The sequence below is a fragment of the Chrysemys picta genome, chromosome 12 (assembly GCF_011386835.1).
Source record: "Chrysemys picta bellii isolate R12L10 chromosome 12, ASM1138683v2, whole genome shotgun sequence".
NCBI lineage: Eukaryota > Metazoa > Chordata > Testudines > Emydidae > Chrysemys > Chrysemys picta.
The window spans coordinates 13,318,184-13,334,889 of NC_088802.1; the positions used below are offsets into that span (position 1 = coordinate 13,318,184).

General features: G+C 52.9%; 1 protein-coding gene and 1 long non-coding RNA gene across 12 annotated transcripts in view; one reads left to right on the plus strand and one right to left on the minus strand.

Moving 5' to 3' along the window:
* LOC112061375 (zinc finger protein 585A-like) overlaps positions 1 to 605 on the minus strand; it is a 145,962-nt gene extending 145,357 nt beyond the window's left edge. For 10 of the 11 annotated variants that reach the window (XR_010592069.1, XR_010592068.1, XR_010592070.1 and 7 more), the window contains exon 1: positions 217 to 605. Coding sequence is in view for 7 of the 11 variants with exons in the window: in XM_065564827.1 (XP_065420899.1) it covers positions 217 to 605 (389 nt within the window). In the remaining 4 variants the exon portion in view is untranslated. The remainder of the gene's footprint in view (positions 1 to 216) is intronic. The other variant, XM_065564821.1, reaches the window with a different exon arrangement.
* On the plus strand, positions 579 to 16,706 carry LOC135975039 (uncharacterized). The gene is made up of 3 exons (XR_010592092.1): positions 579 to 718; positions 11,189 to 11,248; positions 12,921 to 16,706. It is a non-coding gene; the product is annotated as an uncharacterized LOC135975039 (long non-coding RNA).

Sequence of the window (16,706 nt, forward strand, 5' to 3'; positions counted from 1 at the left end):
AGCAGCGCGGCCAGGGGCAGGGAAACAAAGCAGCAGATGGGGGGTGGGTGATGGGCGGTAACATGATCCTGCCCCCGCCCCGCACACACCGGGAGCTGGCGGCAGCTTTCCCGGACCCAGGGTGGGAATCGCAGCCAGCTCCGCTGGGAGCAGCCTGGGGCCAAACCTCCCCCTGCAGCCCGGGGGTGACGGGGGGGGGGAGCGGGTCTCTCTCACCTTCCCTCCGAGCGGGGCCCCCTGGGGCAGGGGCCGGGCCGGGAAGGGGCCGGGCCGGGCTGGGGGCTCTGCCCTGGGAGAGACTCCTGGGGAGCAGCGGGAAGGGCCCTGCTGGAGATTCCCCTCTCCCGGCTGCAGCCAGGGCTCCGGGCTCCCAGCACCAGCCGCCGGGGCTCGGGGATCTCGCCGGGAGCCTGGGAGCTAGAGTCACTGCAGCGGCTGCGAGTCACTTCGTGCTGCCGGGACTGACCCCAGCGATCGCTCCCCGAGTCGTATCCCAGCGGCTCCTGGGTCCTAGCGAGAAACCCATCGCGTGGCGTTTCGCCTCTCTGTGCCTGGCTTCTGTTCCACTCACAGGCTCCAACGTCAGAAGGGCCCATCATGAACATCTAGCCCAGAGATTCTAATGAGGAACCGTCTTTCATCTAGTGGGGGAAATGAGTGTCACAGTTTCCTAAAATACTTAATGAACTTTAAGAGAAACCAGTAAACATGCACAGAGGTAAGCGGGGAATTGGTTCCCGCTATTGTGGGGAACTTTCCTGACTTAAACACTTCTCGGGTGGAATCAAATAGCAGAAGGATCTGAGTCCTCGCTCCCTTCACCCAGAGCCTGCCTCACCTGGAGGGCTCCCCTTCCACTCTCCTGTGTGGCAAAGTCCTTATAACCCTGACAAGGCTGGGCCCAGGCTTCCTGAGGGGCTCGCCCCCAACCCTGGTTGTGACCACTCAGGACACGGGCCAGAGTGTCCACATTCCACGTACTTTCTCTGCTATGGACGCTTCCCTGACCATTGTCTATAGTTCAGAACAAATGCAATTTACAAAACAGCAATTAATAAAACAAATCAGGAAACAATGGGAAAGGCGAAAGGAAAACACTTCACCCCACTCTGCGGGCACTGGGGAAGCACAAACAGTGTCTCTAGAATGCCAAGGCAGTTCACAGTCTGTCCCTCCCACGTCCCAGGCCTCCTGCCCAGGTCCTGACTGTGCTACAGGGATTCTGCAGGTCAGACTCCTGCTCTGATGGTGGCCACATGCCCTCAGGCTCTAGGTGACAGGACCTTTCTTCCCAGTGTCCCTGGAAAGGTGCAGATTCAGGGGGCAGATAAATAGCCCCCAAACTTGGTAATCTCTGTAAACTGATTGGGGGGCAGAGAGGGGCAGACTCATGATCTTTGAGCACGTCTGGCTGCTGACCTAGTTCTGTCCCTGCCCTCCCCCAGGGTTCCACGGGGTGCAGGTCATGGAATGGGGCACCCCCGGGGGGGGGGAATTCCAGTACAATGGGGATGACTTCATCAGCTTCCACGTCCAGCCTCAGGCCCTTTACCCCTGTCTGTGTCCCAACCCCCGCTTCCTGGAGCCATGGCCCTGCTCCCGGTCCCACCTCAAGGGGGTGGGGGGCACAGACAGGGATAAGGGGGGGCACTGCACCCCTACTTTAAAAAGTGTTCCACTGGGCCCAGAGCAATTCCAGCCTCTCCGCCTGTGATTTGCCGGGCGAAACCAGTCATGGCCGCACCTGGGATGCTGGGCAGATGCCTATGTTGTGAACTCCTTAACATGTTACCAGTACAATTTTAATAGTTGAAACGGTTACTTTTTACATGCTATTTTCATCCTTAGTCTGGACACCTGCCTTGTAGCTTCTGAGCCCTTAGACAGAAACCTCCACCTACCCCCAAAGTTTCAGTGATTTTTGTGGTAAAGGAACTCCCCTCTGGCTGCTGGGTGGGGCAACCCCTCCCCCTCTCCTGCCCCATGGGGTGGGGAAGCTGCCCTTGTATCTCTCCCTCTACCCAACCCCTACCCTCTTTCTGACCCTCCTCCAGCCAGTCTGCTCTTGCTCTCAGTCTATGCCAGCCTCCCCCCAACATTATGCATTTCCCACGCAGTGACACCCCCACTCAGAGTTTCCTTCTATTACAACCTGTCCCCATCCACCCCATAAGTCTTCCCTGATTCCCCTGCATCGCCCCCTCCCTTCAGCACCCTGCCCACTGCATCCTCCTCCTGCCTGACCCATCCCTCATCCCCCTTCAATCCCACCTTATCTACACCCCCTTCCCCTCTTAAGCCCTCATTCCACTCCCCCACTCTTCTTCCTCCCCCAGGTGTGGCTGTCCCAGCCCCTAGCACAGTGTGGGTTGGCTTCCCCCTGCTCTGCACCCAGTTTGAGCTGGCAGGTGTCATATAGGAAGCTGTCCCCTGTAGGACTGTGCTACCTGCACCAGTTGATGATCTGTAACTGGTTTCTAAGGCCTGGTCTACACTACGAGTTTGGGTCGACTTTAGCAGCGTTAAATCGAATTAAGCCTGGACATGTCCACACAACGAAGCCCTTTTTTCGACTTAAACGGCCCTTTAAACTGGTTTCTTTACTCCACCTCCGACAATGTGATTAGCACTAAAATCGGCCTTTGCAGATCGGATTTGGGGTAGTGTGGATGGAATTCGACGTTATTGGCCTCCGGGAGTTATCCCACAGTGCTTCATTGTGACCGCTCTGGACAGCACTCTCAACTCAGATGCACTGACCAGGTAGACAGGAAAAGCCCCGCAAACTTTTGAATTTCATTTCCTGTTTGCCCAGCGTGGAGAGCACAGGTGACCACGCAGAGCTCATCAGCACAGGTAACCATGATGGAGTCCTAGGATCGCAAAAGAGCTCCATCATGGACCGAACGGGAGGTACGGGATCTGCTCGCCATATGTGGAGACGAATCAGTGCTAGCTGAACTCCGTAGCAGTAAATGAAATGGCAAAATATTAGAAAAGATCTCAAAGGCCATGAAGGACAGAGGCCATAACAGGGACGCACAGCAGTGCCGCGTGAAAATTAAGGAGCTAAGGCAAGCCTACCACAAAGCCAGAGAGGCAAACGGAAGGTCCAGGGCAGAGCCGCAAATATGCCGCTTATACGTGGAGCTGCATGCCATGCTAGGGCGTGCAGCCACCACTACCCCAACCGTGTGCTTTGACTCCATCAATGGAGAAACACGCAACAGGGAAGCAGGTTCGGAGTATGAGGAAGATGATGATGAAGACAATGAAGATAGCTCACAGCAAGGAAGCGGAGAAACCGGTTTTCTCAACAGCCAGGATATGGTTATCACCCTGGACCTGGAACCAGTAACCCCCAAACTCACACAAGGCATGCTCCCAGACCCTGAGGGCACACAAGGGACCTCTGGTGAGTGTACTTTTGTAAATATTACACATGGTTTAAAAGCAAGCGTGTTTAATGATTAATGATTAAATTGCCCTGGCAATCGCGGCCAGTACAGCTGGAAAAGTCTGTTCAAGTGTATGGGGATGGAGCAGAAATCCTCCAGGGACATCTCCAGAAAACTGTCCTTCATGTACTCCCAAAACCTTTGCAAAAGGTTTCTGGGGAGAGCTGCCTTATCCCGTCCGCCATGGTAGGACACTTTACCACGCCAGGCCAGTAGCACGTAGTCTGGAATTATTGCATAACAAAGCATGGCAGCGTATGGTCCCGGTGTTTGCTTGCATGCAGACAACATCCATTCCTTATCTCTCTTTGTTATCCTGAGGAGAGTGATATCATTCACGGTTACCTGGTTGAAAAGGGGGGATTTTATTAAGGGGATATTCAGAGGTGCCCTTTCCTGCTCGGCTGAACAGAAATGTTCCCCGCTGTTAGCCACGTGGTAGTGGGGAGGGGTGAAGTGATCATCCCAGAGAATTGGGTTTTTGGGGGGTATTGTGCTGCATGTTAACCCAGAAATTGGGTTTGTGCTGCATGTTAACCCAGAAACCGCAGCCCCTCCTTTTACATTGCAAACCCATTTTAAATGGCCAACCCAAAGGGTGCTTGGTATGGGAAATGAGGGCGCTACTGTTTGAAACCATTCCCACATGTTATGAAGATTAAAAAAGCCAAAAGACTGTGGCTTACTATGGCTGCCTGCAAGCCGAAATCTGTTGCCTGGCACTGCGTGAGTGATCTCTCACACGAAACCGGCAGGCCCTCAATATAAGAGGAAAAATGCGACCTTGTAATGAAAGCACATGTGCTGTGTAATGTGAACAGCAAAATTTAACGTGAAAGAGTGTACCCATTGTTCTCTAAAATGTGTTTTTTATAACCACTTCTCCCTTCTCCTCCACCAGCTGCAAATGTTTCTTCTTCACAGAGGCTAGTGAAGATTAGAAGGAGAAAGCGGCGGACTCGGGATGATATGTTCTCAGAGCTCCAGATGTCCTCCCACGCTGACAGAACACAGCAGAATGCGTGGAGGCAGCAATGATTGTCAGAGACTGCAAAGACTCAGTAAGAAACCACGAAAAAGCAAAGAAGACATGCTGCAAGAAGTGATGCGGCAATCTATTAAAGAGAATGAGAAAGCACAGGACTGGAGGGAGACAGAAAGCAGGATCCGCCAGGAAAACACAGCGCACCAGCGGCAAAGCACCACGCACCGGCAGCAAAGCACTGATAGGCTCATAAGCATACTGGAGTGCCAAGCAGATGCTATCCAGGAGCTCGTGGCCATGCAGAAGGAGCAGTACTGGAAACGCAAACGTCACCCCCCCTACAGCCCTTGTCCCAAAACTCTTTCCGTTGTGCCCCACTATTACCTCAAACCCACTTTCCCCAACTTCCATGTTCTTCACGCCACCAGCTGCCTCTAACACCAGTATCTTCGCCACCCAGCCCTGAAAACCACGACCCTTACCCTCTGCACTCAACCCCCATCACCATGCAGTATAGCTATCCTGAAGTGCAGAACTCACTGTACAGCACACCAGACAGGACATACGCAGATCTGTGATTGAACCGTTCCCCACTTCACCCCCTTCACCCCTTGCCCTTTCTGATTCCCAGCAGTTGTGTTTCTTTTCAATAAATAAATTTTCTTTTCAATAAATGGATTTTTTGGCTTTGAAAACATTCTTTATTATTGCATAAAGTAAAAGACTCCTTTGTCCAGGAAATAAACAGGCACTGTGAGTCTGCTTGTCTGCTTAGCAACCACTGATTCCTAAAGATTGGAACTACTGCACTTCACTCCCGTGCAGGGCACCAGATATCACTGCTGGTTTTCACCCTCAAATTGCTCCCTCAAGGCATCCCTAATCCTTGCAGCCCCGCGCTGGGCCCCTCTAATAGCCCTGCTCTCTGGCTGTGCAAATTCAGCCTCCAGGTGTTGAACCTCAGAGGTCCATGCCTGAGTGAAGCTTTCACCCTTCCTTTCACAAATATTATGGAGGGCACAGCACGCGGATATAACCGCGGGGATGCTGTTTTCGGACAAGTTCAGCTTCCCATACAGAGATCGCCAGCGGCCCTTTAAATGGCCAAAGGCACACTCCACACTCATTCGGCACCGGCTCAGCCTGTAGTTGAACCATTCCTTGCTGCTGTCAAGGCTCCCTGTGTAGGGTTTCATGAGCCACGGCATTAACGGGTAAGCGGACTCTCCAAGGATCACAATGGGCATTTCAACTTCCCCTACCGTGATCTTTCGCTCTGGGAAAAAAGTCCCGGCCTGCATCTTCCTGAACAGCCAAGTGTTCTGAAAGATGCGTGCGTCATGGACCTTTCTGGGCCAGCCTGTGTTAATGTCAATGAAATGCCCACAGAGATCCACAAGCGCCTGGAGAACCATAGAGAAATACCCCTTCCGATTCACGTACTCGGATGCTAGGTGGGGTGGTGCCAGAATAGGAATGTGCGTCCCATCTATCGCCCCTCCACAGTTAGGGAACCCCATTTGTGCAAAGCCATCCACTATGTCCTGCACCTTACCCAGAGTCACTGTTCTTCTGAGCAGGATGCGATTAATGGCCCTGCAAACTTGCATCAACACGATTCCAACGGTCAACTTTCCCACTCCAAACTGGTTTGCGACCGACTGGTAGCTGTCTGGAGTTGCCAGCTTCCAGATTGCAATAGCCACCCGCTTCTCCACCAGCAGGGCAGCTCTCAATCTCGTGTCCTTGTGCCGTAGGGTGGGGGCAAGCTCCTCACACAGTCCCATGAAAGTGATTTTTCTCATCCAAAAGTTCTGCAGCCACTGCTCGTCATCCCAGACTTCCATGACGATGTGATCCCACCACTCGGTGCTTGTTTCCTGAGCCCAAAAGCGGCGTTCCACGGTGCTGAGCAGGTCCGTGAATGCCACAAGCAATTTCATGTCGTACACGTTACACGGATCGATAGCATCGTCGGACTCCTCACTCTCACTGTCACTTTGGATCTTAAGGAATAGTTCAACAGCCAAATGTGACGTGCTGGTGAGACTCGTCAGCATACGTCTCAGCAGTTCGGGCTCCATTTCCCGCAGACAGATCGCGCTGCACAGAAACCATTGAAAGATGGCGCCAAAGGTGGACGGAAACAAAGGGATTTCTGGGATGTGAAGCGATGCATCACGGGGCATTGGAACAGGACCCAGAATCCCCCGCACCCACGCCCCCTTCCCACAACCCATGGTGCCAGAATGGGAAGAGGTGCTCTGTGGGATAGCTGCCCATAATGCACCGCTCCCAATAGCGCTGCAATTGCCGCAAATGTGGCCACGACAGTGCACTGGGCAGCTCTCAGTGTGGACAGACTGCAGCGCTTTCCCTACTCAGCTGTACAAAGTCAGGTTTAACTCACAGCGCTGTACGTCTGCAAGTGTAGCCAAGGCCTGAGAAGGGATCTAGGAGGGGAAATTGGGATGAGCCGCTGAGACTGTGGGAATAGAATGGGTCTGGCCAATTGGTTGATAATTAGATGATGGATCTATTTAATTGTTGGGTGAGAATGTCACATACTTGGGATCCAAGACACTCCAGTTGATTAATTCAAACCTTTGTTTGTACCACAGAATGCTTTGCCATTGCAATTACTATTAAAGTAAGAAATTACAGATACTGAAAGAAATACTGGCCAGTTACCTTCTTCTGGGCCACAGGTGGGTCACAGGAAATTCCCTGTGAAGTTCAGATTCCTCTTTACAGATCCAAATGATATATTTTAGTTTTTTTCAATCATCTTTGACTGTTACAAATATTAAGTATCTTATATAACTCATACAATAAACATGCATGAACTTTTTAATTGGCAGGGCTTTTGCTATACAAGCTATTTTCATGTTATTGTTCCCTTTTCTGATTGGTTTATTGCCCCTGATTATGTATAGGTCACGTTGACCCTGTTCTCTGCATAGGGGTTTTGGACTTTGCTAACTTCTCCTGTGCTGTACATTTTGGGTGTCTGTTGTCTTTAAGCACATTGTGTGGTGAAAACATCTTTGTCCCACATAGCAACTTATGAAAACATCACTTAATATCAAGGTCACTTAAGGCAACATTTCCCTTATGTCAAGCAAACTGCTCACCAGGCCAAAGCCAAGTCACTCAGTATAAACGCACGATCTCGGTCTGTCCAAACTTATGTACACCTCTACCCCAATATAACGCTGTCCTCGGGAGCCAAAAAATTTTACCGCATTATAGGTGAAACCACGTTACATCGAACTTGATTTGATCTGCCAAAGCTCGCAGCCCTGCCCCCCCGGAGCGCTGCTTTACCGTGTTATATCCGAATTCGTGTTATATCGGGTCACGTTATATCGGGGTAGAGATATATAAGAAATGACCCTTGTACCAATTCTCAATAGTAAATATGGCAGGCGACCAGCTTGGCTAAACAGTGAAATCCTTGCTGATCTTAAACGCAAAAAAGAAGCTTACAAGAAGTGGAAGATTGGACAAATGACCAGGGAGGAGTATAAAAATATTGCTCAGGCATGCAGGAGTGAAATCAGGAAGGCCAAATCACACTTGGAGTTGCAGCTAGCAAGAGATGTTAAGAGTAACAAGAAGGGTTTCTTCAGGTATGTTAGCAACAAGAAGAAAGTCAAGGAAAGTGTGGGCCCCTTACTGAATGAGGGAGGCAACCTAGTGACCGAGGATGTGGAAAAAGCTAATGTACTCAATGATTTTTTTGCCTCTGTCTTCATGAAGAAGATCAGCTCCCAGACTGCAGCACTGGGCAGCACAATATGGGGAGAAGGTGATCAGCCCTCTGTGGAGAAAGAAATGATTCAGGACTATTTAGAAAAACTGGACGTGCACAAGTCCATGGGGCCGGATGCACTGCATCCGAGGGTGCTAAAGGAGTTGGCGGATGAGATTGCAGAGCCATTAGCCATTATTTTTGAAAACTCATGGCGATCGGGGGAGGTCCCGGATGACTGGAAAAAGGCTAATGTAGTGCCCATCTTTAAAAAAGGGACGAAGGAGGATCCGGGGAACTACAGGCCAGTCAGCCTCACCTCAGTCCCTGGAAAAATCATGGAGCAGGTACTCAAGGAATCAGTTATGAAACATTTAGAGGAGAGGAAAGTGATCAGGAACAGTCAGCATGGATTCACCAAGGGCAAGTCATGCCTGATTAACCTAATTGCCTTCTATGATGAGATAACTGGCTCTGTGGATGAGGGGAAAGCAGTGGATGTGTTATTCCTTGACTTCAGCAAAGCTTTTGATATGGTCTCCCACAGTATTCTTGCCAGCAAGTTAAAGAAGCATGGGCTGGATGAATGGACTGTATTTTGGATAGAAAGCTGGCTGGATCGCCGGGCTCAACGGGTAGTGATCAATGGATCCATGTCTACTTGGCAGCCCGTTTCAAGCGGAGTGCCCCAAGGGTCAGTCCTGGGGCCGGTTTTGTTTAATATCTTTATTAATGATCTGGAGGATGGTGTGGACTGCACTCTCAGCAAGTTTGCAGATGACACTAAACTAGGAGGAGTGGTAGATACACTAGAGGGTAGGGATCGGATACAGAGGGACCTAGACAAATTAGAGGATTGGGCCAAAAAAAACCTGATGAGGTTCAACAAGGACAAGTACAGAGTCCTGCACTTAGGACGGAAGAATCCCATGCACTGCTACAGACTAGGGACCGAATGGCTAGGTAGCAGTTCTGCAGAAAAGGACCTAGGGGTCACAGTGGACGAGAAGCTGGATATGAGTCAACAGTGTGCTCTTGTTGCCAAGAAGGCTAATGGCATTTTGGGCTGTATAAGTAGGGGCATTGCCAGCAGATCGAGGAACGTGATTGTTCCCCTTTATTCGACATTGGTGAGGCCTCATCTAGAATACTGTGTCCAGTTTTGGGCCCCACACTACAAGAAGGATGTGGAAAAATTGGAAAGAGTCCAGCGGCGGGCAACAAATATGATTAGGGGTCTGGAGCACATGACTTATGAGCAGAGGCTGAGGGAACTGGGATTGTTTAGTCTCCAGAAGAGAAGAATGAGGGGGGATTTGATAGCAGCCTTCAACTACCTGAAGGGGGGTTCCAAAGAGGATGGAGCTCGGTTGTTCTCAGTGGTGGCAGATGACAGAACAAGGAGCAATGGTCTCAAGTTGCAGTGGGTGAGGTCCAGGTTGGATATTAGGAAACACTATTTCACTAGGAAGGTGGTGAAGCACTGGAATGCATTACCTAGGGAGGTGGTGGAGTCTCCTTCCTTGGAGGTTTTTAAGGCCTGGCTTGACAAAGCCCTGACTGGGATGATTTAGTTGGGAATTGGTCCAGCTTTGAGCAGGGGGTTAGACTAGATGACCTCCTGAGGTCCCTTCCAACCTTGATATTCTATGATTCTATGATTCTAATACTTAACTTAATAATTAGTGAAAAGGAGAGAAATGGAGCAGATGGAGCAGGGGCCCAGGCATCAGGACATCTCACATGAATTCATGATTTACCAAAGTTCACAACATTCAGTCCCAAATTCCCCAAAATGGGCTAATTTGGGGCACCTGAGTTTCTCTCCCAACGAGAGAGCTGCAGGGCAGGTGCTCCAGAGCCGTGTAGCCTCCACAGCTGCAGGTGGAATCAGTGGGAGCTGCAGGTGCCCAACCCCTCTGAGAACCAGGCTCCAGGGGCTTAAAGCTCGGCACCCAAAATCTAGACCCTAAATTAAAGGCCATTTGTTAAAGCTGGATCCAGCCCATCACTTGGCTCTGGTCCTGTGTGGCAGCTAGTCTGGGCCAAATGGGCTGGAGGGAAGGAGAAAGCCCCTCCCCCACAGTGAGGAATCCCTCCAGCACAGGGCCTCTTGTACCGCCTCCACAGCAGCGGCAGACACAAGGCGTGTTCCTGAGAGGGCTGGGAATGGGGTGGGGGTGGTGAGGGTGTGTGGAAGAGGGAGGGTGTGGACCAGGGATAGGAGGAGTTGGGCAGTGTAAAGCGGGGCCCCTGGTACTCTGCAGGCTGGCCAAGACACATTGTCATAGGGATGTAACTCTGGCTGGCTTCAGAACTTCCTCAGCCTGTGCCAAGGTCTGCACCGGCCCCTGCAGCCACTAAATAGCAGAGTCACAAATGGCCCCTCCCCTCTCCCCTTTTGCCAGTCCAGGGGTGAAACTGGCACATGGAGACACCCTTCTCCCGCCTCAATTTCCACACTAATGAAGAGATTTTATCATTATTCCTGTTTCTGCCTATGGAGGATGAGGCCCCGTCGCGCTGCTCTCTGTAGAGATGTTGAGTAAACAGACCCAACAGCTCACAATTAGAGCCAGGATTTTACAAACTCTCAACATCCTGTTAGTGTCCAGGGACCCAAGTGGGTAAAGTTACTTTTATTCCAAAGTCTTTGCAGGCTCTGGGTCTAGATTATGACAAAAGGCAGTAAGTGAATGAGACAAATCAACTGGAGTCTGAAGGGAGGGAGGGGATGAGGAGGGGAAAAGTAAATCTCACTTACAGATTGTCTGTGCTGGGATGGTTGTGAGGCTGCAAGGATGTTGGTTACATTGCTGGGAGATGCCTGAATGGGAGAGGAAAGAGGCAGTTTTCAGACCTTTTTATATTAAATATCTGAGTGCTTCTCGGTGTGTTTCTCTGTCATAATTAAAGACAGTTCTAGGAGTTGAGAGTGGGAATGCTGTTATGAATATGAAATCCTGAAATCTTGTCTCCTTTCCCCTCCAGACACTTTGCCGTCTGCACTAGAGACAAAAAGAGGAGGATCCCTAGGGACATTCAGACAGGGTGAGATTTCAGCTGGAGATTCTTTAAATTATCAGAAAACGTCTTCATGAGACTGTAGCTAAAGTTACCAACCAAACCGACACCGACCATGACACACACAGCCCTAAAAACAACACACTGCACAGTGAGGGGCTCCCATGCTGAAGGCACACAAACACTCCTGACACCAACCTTAGTGCTGAATTCACGGCCCAAGCTGCTGAACAGAAAATCTCTCCCTGAGCAGCCTGTGAACAGAGCTCTGTGCCCTGAGGGCTGACACATCCCCCTGCTTCACCCTGGTGCAGGGGGTCTCCCCATCACTCTTCTCCAACATCCTGCCTTTCCTCTGGGCAGGGCTGGGCTCTCCCACTGGAGCTGCTCCCTGCTTCCTGGATTGGGGAGACAGTCTCCCTGTGAGACTGTCAGCTCCTCCCTTCTCTCTAGGCTAGGGATGGCTACCCCACCCAATGCAACCTCCTACTCTGCTCTTAAGCAGCTCTTCCCCAATGCTGCATCTTCCTCTCCGTTCCCTGGCCAGGGAGTGGAGGCTAGGGTTACCATATTTTGAGCCTCCAAAAGGAGGACACTCCACGGGGCCCCGCCCCCACCCCGCCCCTGGCCCCGCCCCAACTCCGCCCCCTCCCCTGCTTCCCGCGAACATTTGATTCGCGGGAAGCCTGAAGCAGGTAAGGGGGGTGTGGGGGGAGGAGGCGCGGCCCAGTCTGGCCCCCCCAGCGTCTCCAGCCTGGGTCGACTCGGGCCCTGGGGTGCCGGCCCCGGGCCTGGCCCTCGGCCGAGCACCCCCGGCCCGCCCAGCACTGCTGGTCCCCGGCCCAGCCCCTGAGCCCCCGGCCGAGCACCACCGGCCCCTGGCACTCGGCACCGCCGGTGCTCGGTGCTCGGCCCCGCCGGCGCTCGGCCCCGCCGGCCCCCGGCGCTCGGCGCCCCCCGGCACCGCCGGCCCCCGGCGCTCAGCACCGCCAGCCCCCCGCACCCGGCTCTCAGCACCCCCGGCACTGCTGGCGCTCAGCGCCCCCGACCCCCGGCGCTCCGCACCGCCGGCCCCTGGTCCCCGACCCAGCACCGCCGGCCCCCGGACCAGCCCCCGGACCAGCACCGCCGGCCGCGCATGTCCCGATTTTCCCGGACATGTCCGGCTTTTTGGGATTTCCCCCCGGACGGGGATTTGGAGCCCAAAAAGCCGGACATGTCTGGGAAAATCCGGACGTATGGTAACCCTAGTGGAGGCTACCCTGTCCAATGCCATTTCCCACTCTCTTTTCTTAATTGCCTCTTCCTACTCTGGCCGGGGAGTGGAGGCTGCATTTAGGGGAGGGAGCTTCCCTCTGGTGGTCAAAGCTGGTACCTGCCTCCTCTGCTCCCTCCTCACTAAAATCGTCCTTGCTGTGTCTCTGATGCTGGGAATGGAGCAGCCCCAGCAAGTGAGCTGAGAGCTGAAGCCTCAGCAAGCAAATGGAAACTTAATGAAATGGGTCCCATTACACAGACTGAGGAACTGCAGTGACGTCCCTGCTCAGTCTCAGGTGCCCAGGACAGAGGCAGCTCACTGGGATCCAGGCCTGTCGCAGCCAGGATGGGGCTGCTGGGGAGTGTGAGAAATCGTCCTAGCCTCCCCCAGGGCTGAGCTCTTCCCCTAATGCTCTGATTCTCTCTCTCTCTCTCCCACCAGCAAATGTGACTCTGGATCCAGACACGGCTCATCCCCAACTCATCCTGTCTGAGGATGGGAAAAGTGTGAGACGGGGAGACAGACGGCAACGACTGCCCAAGAACCCTGAGAAGTTTGAGACTGAGTTCTGTGTGCTGGGCTGTGAGGGATTTACCTCGAGGAGACATTCCTGGGAAGTGGGGGACTCTGGGCTGTGGGGGTGGCCAGAGAGTCTGTGAGCAGGAAGGGAGGGATCAGCCATAGCCCTGAGGGGGGGATCTGGGCTGTGCAGCAATGGAGGGATCAGTTCCGGGCTCTCACCTCCCCTGTGACCCCCCTGCCCCTGAGCCGGGTCCCCAGCAGGATCCGGGTTTGTCTGGACTGTGACCGGGGGCAGGTGACATTTATCGATGCTGGTGATGAGGCCCCGATCTTCACTTTCCCGCTGGGCTCTGTCTCTGGGGAGAGAATCCGACCCTGGCTCCAAGTGTGGCTGGAATCCCAGCTCCAACTGTGTCCCTGAGAGGGGGAAATATCCCACTGGGGAACTGGAAATCAACCTTTCTAGCCTCACAAACCCCAGTCTCTATGACCTTGGAGGATTCCTGTCTACCCAGCTCCTGGCTCCTCATCTCTATGTCCTCTGGAAACCCCTCCCCTTCCCTGCAGCCCCAGGGATGTGAGGGGGAGGGTAGGGTTACCATATCTCATAAATAAAAAAAAAGTCCCTCGTCCTCCTTTTCATGTGGGAAACCACCATCTGCTATTGCCCTAGCTCTCCTCCACCCTCCTATCCCTGGATACATTCCCAATCCCTACCCTCAGTTGCTAAGAGAGTAATTTAGTTGAGGGTGGAGTACAGGTTGTACACTTAGCCTGAGCAACTTTGCTTGAATGAGAGCCCTGTTTTTTTTTTTAATGGTATTTCATTATATAAATCTTGTACATTCAGCCATCAGGGATTCATTTCAATGGGTTTTCTAGAGTGCTAATGGGGTGCAGTAATACATTCATCTCTTCTAACTTTCCTCTGGTCTCTCAAATAGAGGCATAAGTGGGCTTCTCCAAGCACATGTGATTGCAAATAGATACTGAAGTTGACTTGAATCACTTGCTAACAGGCCCACCAATTTAGTGCATTATTAAATTGGGGGGAGGAAGAGAGCAGCATTCTCCTAGAGAAGAAAACACAATCTCTCATCAGAGAAGAGCAATTCCCCCTCATCATTGCACTCTAAAGAAAGGCTTTAATGAGCCATTTACACCTGAGAGTGACAGTTTTAAGTCTTTCTTTTATGCTTCTGAACAATCCTCATGCTCAGAGATTCCAATTTTTATTCTATGTAACAGGACACAACAGATTTTACTTAGCACCAAATATAGGAATGGCTAATTCTTATTGGCACTTTCAAGAGTGCAGTTGAGAGCCTAGTTCATATACCCTATATATCAGGATTGGATCCATGATTAATAACAGGCCTTGGGATGTTTCAGGTTAAACACTGAGCTGGTGCAATTAACTCCGAAGAACACGGTCCTATCCTCACTGAAGTCTATGGGAGTTTTGGCATTCTATCTAGGGTCTTTTAGTGACAAATGGACACAGGATTGGGATGCAGGTACGAATTCAGCTATCACATAGTAAGGACCCATCAGTGGATGCTACTTGCTGCAAGAAGGAACAAATTTGGTGATGTTTTCTCTTTGACATTTTATATAGAAAATATCCTTACTGCAGGGGGAAAAAATGTACTGGCTTTTAAGCAGCCAGTCTCAGAAACATACACTCTTGCTGCCTGAACAAGAGATGCAGAAGTTAGAATGTATTTGCTTAAGGAGTTAAACACCTGGAAGAAGACTTCTTCAGTTGCCTACCGTACCCAATTCCTGTGACAATTATTTCAGTATGTCTTGGAATCTAAGAGCTGTAATGGGGTGTACAAATGCCACCCTAGCAGGCTGGGAGGCTGTGTGCACCCCACTAGGGTTACCATATTTTGAGCCTCCAAAAGGAGGACACTCCACCGGGCCCCGCCCCCGCCACTTCCCCAAAGTCCCCTCCCCAACTCCGCCCCCTCCCCTGCTTCCCGAGAACATTTGATTCGCGGGAAGCCTGAAGCAGGTAAGGAGGGGTGTGGGGGGAGGAGGCGCGGCCCAGGCTGGCCCCCCTGGTGTTTCCAGCCTGGGTCGGCTCGGGCCCTGGGGTGCCGGCCCCGGGCCCAGCCCCCGGCCGAGCACCCCTGGCCCGCCCAGCACTGCCGGTCCCCGGCCGAGCACCCCCGGGCCCCCGGCCGAACACCCCTGGCCTGCTCAGCACCCCCCAGCCCCGCCGGCCCGCTCAGCACCCCCGGCCCGACCCCCGGACCCCCGGCCGAGCACCCCCCCAGCCCCGCCGGCCCGCTCAGCACCCCCTGGCCCGGCCCCCGGACCCCTGGCCGAGCACCCCCCCCGGCTCCGCCGGCGCTCGGCCCCACTGGCCCCCCTGGTCCCCGGCCCCGCCGGCGCTCAGCCCCGCCGGCGCTCGGTGCCCCCGGTCCCCAGCACCCCCGGTGCTCAGCCCCAGCGCTCGGTGCCCCCGGCGCTCACCCCGCCGGCCCCCGGCGCCCCCGGTCCCCGGCACCACCAGCCCCTGGCGCTCGGCGCCCCTGGTCCCTGGCCCCGCCGGCGCTCTGTGCCCCCGGTCCCCGGCACCCCCGGCGCTCGGCCTCCCTGGTCCCCGGCACCGCCGGCGCTCGGCCCGCCGGCCCCCGGCCCAGCACCGCCACCTGCATGTCCTGATTTTCCCGGAGATGTCTGGCTTTTTGGGATTTCCCCCCGGACGGGGATTTGGAGCCCAAAAGGCCGGACATGTCAAGGAAAATCCGGACGTATGGTAACCCTAGGGGAGGGGGAAGGACCCCTGGGGCTGCAGGAGGAGCAGAGGCGCCCTGAGGGACAGAGGTGGGAGCTGAGCAGGGGGGAAAACTAACAGCTGGGCTAGGGACAGGTGGAGGTGGGGGTGGCAGGGACACAGCATGAATCAATCAGGGTTTGGGGAGGTTGGGGAAAAGCAGCAGCAGCAGGAAGCATTTTGTACCAATCTGTGGGATTAGATCTCACTGGGGTCTCACACCCAGAACTCCTGCTGCAGGGGCCCAAGTCACCTTCCCCTGTAACTACAGGACAGCTGATAACCCTGTAATTGTCACAAATGGGGTGGGGGAGGAGATGGGTGCCGATCGACAAAAAAACATTATATAACCTTAAACAATCATCATTGTGTCAGTCTCATGATTATTTTTTTTTAAACTCCCAAGGTTGGCAGCACTGGGGGAGGCAGGGACAGGGTGGGTTTAACCAGAGGGAATTAGAAGAAGCAAGAAGAAAAATGGAAATTAAAATAAAAGAAGACTAAAGGTAGAGTCTATGAGAAATGGTGGAAAACAGAAATGAGAAGAGTGACAGGAACATATCCCTGACAGGGGAACCAGCCGGGGGCAGCAAGAGGAGAAGGGATAAAATCAGGGGAAAGAAGGGAGCAGCCATGGGGGATGATCTGTGACAGGGAGGGGAGTGGGAGAGACACAGGAAAATAAACAGGGATCGGAAGTGAGAGTTAGAAAAACAAGTAGAAAAGGACAGTATGAATAGAAAGGGAACATGACAGGGATAGAGATTTATTAGAAGTTACTGAAAGTGACACTGTGACCCATTAATTCCCTATATTCATTCCTGGATGACTGTACTGTTGTGCCATTAAGAAAACTGTTCTCAGTAGCTGGGGAATCTCCTTGCCATGCTGTGGTTATTAAGGCTCCTTCTCGGCTC